Here is a 4,286-nt window from a genome sequence, read left to right as displayed (position 1 = left end):
TTTCCCTTTAACACTCACCCTTGTCCTTTCTCCTCTAGGTGAACATGACAACAGACTTGGAAGGAAGTGATATGTTGGTGGAAAAGGCAGACCGGCGGGAGTTTATAGATCTGTTAAAGAAGATGTTGACGATTGATGCAGATAAGAGAATAACACCCATTGAAACTCTGAACCACCCTTTTGTCACCATGACGCACTTGCTCGATTTCCCTCATAGCACACAGTATGTGGTGTTTGTTCCCTTTGGGTTTTGAACTGAGGGGTGAAAAAGAGAGCTGGTTGTGGTGGAGACCAAATGTTTCTGAGGGGCATTATTAAGATGCTTAAGCCTGAAGTTTTAATCTTTTTCTGATTAAAAAAAAAGAGGATTGCCAACTCTTAAGATTGCAAGAATTGTGTTGTAGGTACTTGGCATTTAAAACACTGCAGAGTATGCTACATTCATTATGTAAATATTCAATAATTATGTATGTTTGCATTAAAATGCGGAAGAAATTATGCAATTAGTGCTGAAAGTATCAGTATATCTCATAGTAATATAGTCCTGATTGTTACTGCAGTAATCAACCTTATCTGCAGTGGGGAGCCTACCCTTCTTCCCAGAGCCTTCCCATCTTGCAGGGGTCAATTTGGGGCTGTTTGCTTTTTAAGAGAAGAGCTTTTTCTGCAGCAGGCACAGGCAAGAGGACAAGGAGTTCAGTTTTTGGCTTTGTTGTTGCCCGCCTATGTAACCTTATACGCCACGCTCTGACCTCAGTGGAATGGAGATGGGCTCCACTGCCCAATGGAGATGAAGTGTTATGCCTTCAAGCCTGACTCCCCCTTCTTCTAAGACTGCGTCACAGAGTGCAGCAGCCTGAAATGCAGCGCCCAGCACAATGCTCTTGGCCCCTGGGCAGTTCACGTAGAGCCAGGCTTCTCAGGTGCAAGGGCAGGCAGACATGTAGTGGGAGTTTTCCGAAGCCTTCAGGACACCTAGTTCTGAACATCCTGCTCTGCAGCACTTTGCAGTTCAAGGTGCTTTTGCAGGCTGTCCCTTCCCCTTGGGAGAACAGAGTTACCAACACAGCACCGTACTTCATTGGGTGCCATGTACATGGGTGTTTAAAAGCTGCGAGGTGCTCAGGTACGAAAATAAAGGGGACTGCTTAAAAAGCCATGGAGTATGTTTGTGTGGGTGCTGCAGAACAACAGGTCGCTGTGTAACCTCTCCTGCCCATATGTGTGCTCCTACCAGTGGTATTTACAGTTCATTTAAGGTAGTTTTCCCTCTGTGAAGGAGCTGTAGCTGCCTTTTTGTTACATTTATCACAAGATAAGAGTAGCTGCTTACCAAAAGGTGGTGGGTGCACAGTCTGTGCAGACCCAGACTTACCCTGCACAGACATTGCAGACTTTGAGCATTGTTATCTACAAGTAAATAGTAAGTGATAAATGTAATGAAAACAAGATGGGAGGTTGTCGTGCTAAACAGAAGGAGAAAGTAAGTTCCATAAAAAACTTCCATAAACTTAAAAGACAGTCTTTTCTAACAGTGACTAACTTTTCTAACTTGATATACTGAAGTCTTTTAATTTGCAGCAGTCCTTGTTAGGGTGCAACAACTGATTGTGTAAGATAGGAGAGATTTGTAGTATAATGCGTTGCCATCAGAAATCTGTTTGCTAATGCAACAGACCATAATCAATCTTCATTTTCGAAGTGCTCACTTGTGGCTAGTCAGGCAAAACCCCAGAAACGTTGAAAATATCACCGAGGCCAATGGGAGGGAGAATTTTACTGAATAAAAAATTCAGCATCAGATCTTTGAATACTAAATGCTGTGCCAGCCAGGTCTGTAACCCCACGCAGTCCCTCCATGTTGGAAGCGGTGATTGGTAAAGAGAGCAATAAGCTCTTTAACCGGCATGGCAAGTTGATGGAAGTCTGTGATTGCCTGTGGTTTTGAGAATAGAAGCTTCAAAGCCTCGAGAGGTAGAGGGAGTTGTAATCTCTCTTGAAAGAAAATCAGGCAGCAGAGCAAGTGAGAGTATATGGAAAATCTAGCTTCTGGAAGGAATCTCTGCTGTGGCATGCTTCAGAGAGGCTGCAAGTTGGAACAGCCCGAGAGGGGCTGTTCTGCTTACTTCCAGGCAAAGCAAATTTAGCTCCCCATTTCATGTCTTTAATTGCTTGTCTCTTAAATTGTTGGGTAATCCTCAGTCTTTCCGTCCATTTTGCCCTGCCCCTGACTTCTTTTATTTTCACTTTTTTTAAAGACAAGACAGGGAACACAGTATTATGTTAGTAGAGATTAGACTCTGTTATATAAAACCATTTGGTAACACACGCAGTTTACCGTGTACAGAATATCTACCCTTTCCAGTGCTTTCTGCTTTTTGGCGGGCGAATTATATTAGTACTTGACTAGAAAAATGCAATCCAATAGCCCTTCTGTATTTACTTGGTAAGTGTTTGATTTTTCTGAATGTTCTGCCACTTACAGGTATTTTATAGTTCTTTAAATGAATGGACATAATGCACAGCTATGCACAGTGTCCTGAGCCTGTCTTGTCTGCAGGTCTTTATGGCACAGATCCAGTTATCAAGATATTACCTGTAGGAAGAGAAAGATGACCATGTGAGTAAGAGACAAGTCAGGGATAACGAGATCTAGGTCCTCTTCCTGACCAACCCTAAGCATCATATGAGCTCGTTCCTTTTGAAGGGACATTTTGTTTCTTAAAAATGATGTGAGGATGTGTTTACCTCCCCTACTTCTAACAGCTTAGATTGTTACAAAAGAAATTATGCATACAGCTGACTTTTTACAGCTACAGATGATTTTCACTGCTTGGATTTTCTATTTTTCTGGGTTGGGATAATGGAAATAAAATAAATGCCTCTATACTTTTTTGGGTTGTGTTTCAGACTCTGCGGTTACATTTGTAAAAACAATTACTATGGAAGAATTGTGGAAAACCTGTAGTGGTTTCTAGATCTTGGAAAAATAAAGTTTTGATAAAAATACAGTTTTGAGCAAGATTGCTATGTTGTTATCTCTTAAACCTCTATATGCTTTGGTATCGCAATTATAAAAATGAAATACTAGCAGTTTCATGTACCAGGCACATAGAGTGCTCTAGCAGTGCAGAGAGTATTTCATCTCCTTTACTGGGGATACAAAATACTATACTTCCCAAATTTCGATTGCTGTATCAATAACATTTAAAGGAAGGTCTGTTTAGAGGAAGAAGCTGTAATCTTTCCCTCCTGAGATTCAATTTTCAGTCTGAGATAACCTCAGAACCCTATTTGATGATTCTGATTTGGCATAACCTTTTGTGATATGAATCGTCCCACTGACTGCAGAAGGACAGCTCATGTGCTTTCAGATAAGCATCTGCGGAGGTGTTTGGCCAGACAGGGTCAGTGTTTTAACCGCTTGGCTGGACTCAGCTCTCAGTGTTTAAAAGGAACAAACACAAGTTTTCGGGGGTCTCAGTGACCAAGAACATTAAAATTCTTTCTTGCAAAAGACTTGTGAAACTACCTTTAAGCCTTTAAGGCAGGAAGCACGAGTTGTCTTTTCCTCTGAGGCTCAATCATCAGAAAAAACCCCAGTATCTAACTTGCTGTCTTGCTCTCAGGCTCTTTCAGTCTTTTAAAATAGCCATTTTGTATTTTTCGTCCTGATACCTAAAGAACAACCAATTTGCTTTTTGTGACTTGCATTGCAGTGCTCAGATCCGTGTGGGTGTCTAGGAGCCCCACCCAGAGCAGCCACTCACATCCTGACAACCATTTGGCCGTCTTCAGTACAGGGTTAATCTGACTCTTACTGGTTAAGAGCGGCTGCATAAAACAGCAAAGAGCTTTTAAAAGCCTCGGAAGTGCCAAGCTTGCCATAGAGACCTAATGCAGGGGCACTGTGATGCAGTGTTATCTGTGCTGATCAGTTGGTTGATTTTCTGCCTCTGCCTTGTCCCCCATTTTCTTACACAGCGTCAAGTCCTGCTTCCAGAACATGGAGATTTGCAAGCGGCGGGTGACTATGTATGACACAGTGAACCAGAGCAAGACGCCATTCATCACCCATGTAGCCCCAAGTACATCGACCAACTTGACCATGACTTTTAACAACCAGCTGAACACAGTCCACAACCAGGTAAGGGCATCAATCAGAAGCAAGCCAGTGCTCAAAACATGCACATCAGTAAGGTCTAGAAGATGAAAAGCAAAGTAGCATCCCATTTAACATACCTGCAAAACAGTGGTACTTTTTTACCCCCCTTCCTCCGCTCTTC

The 4,286-nt window shown here is 42.3% G+C and overlaps 1 protein-coding gene across 1 annotated transcript in view; it reads left to right on the top strand.

The window, feature by feature from the left end:
* HIPK2 (homeodomain interacting protein kinase 2) overlaps window positions 1-4,286 on the top strand; it is a 34,775-nt gene that overhangs the window by 4,398 nt on the left and 26,091 nt on the right. The window contains exons 4-5 of the mRNA XM_010141688.1: window positions 39-223; window positions 3,985-4,147. Of these exons, the coding sequence (XP_010139990.1) occupies window positions 39-223; window positions 3,985-4,147 (348 nt within the window). The remainder of the gene's footprint in view (window positions 1-38; window positions 224-3,984; window positions 4,148-4,286) is intronic.

This window comes from Buceros rhinoceros, unplaced genomic scaffold, assembly GCF_000710305.1.
Source record: "Buceros rhinoceros silvestris isolate BGI_N320 unplaced genomic scaffold, ASM71030v1 scaffold22958, whole genome shotgun sequence".
Lineage (NCBI taxonomy): Eukaryota > Metazoa > Chordata > Aves > Bucerotiformes > Bucerotidae > Buceros > Buceros rhinoceros.
The sequence above is the reverse complement of the archived record's forward strand: the minus strand, read 5'-3'. Positions and strand labels throughout refer to the sequence as shown.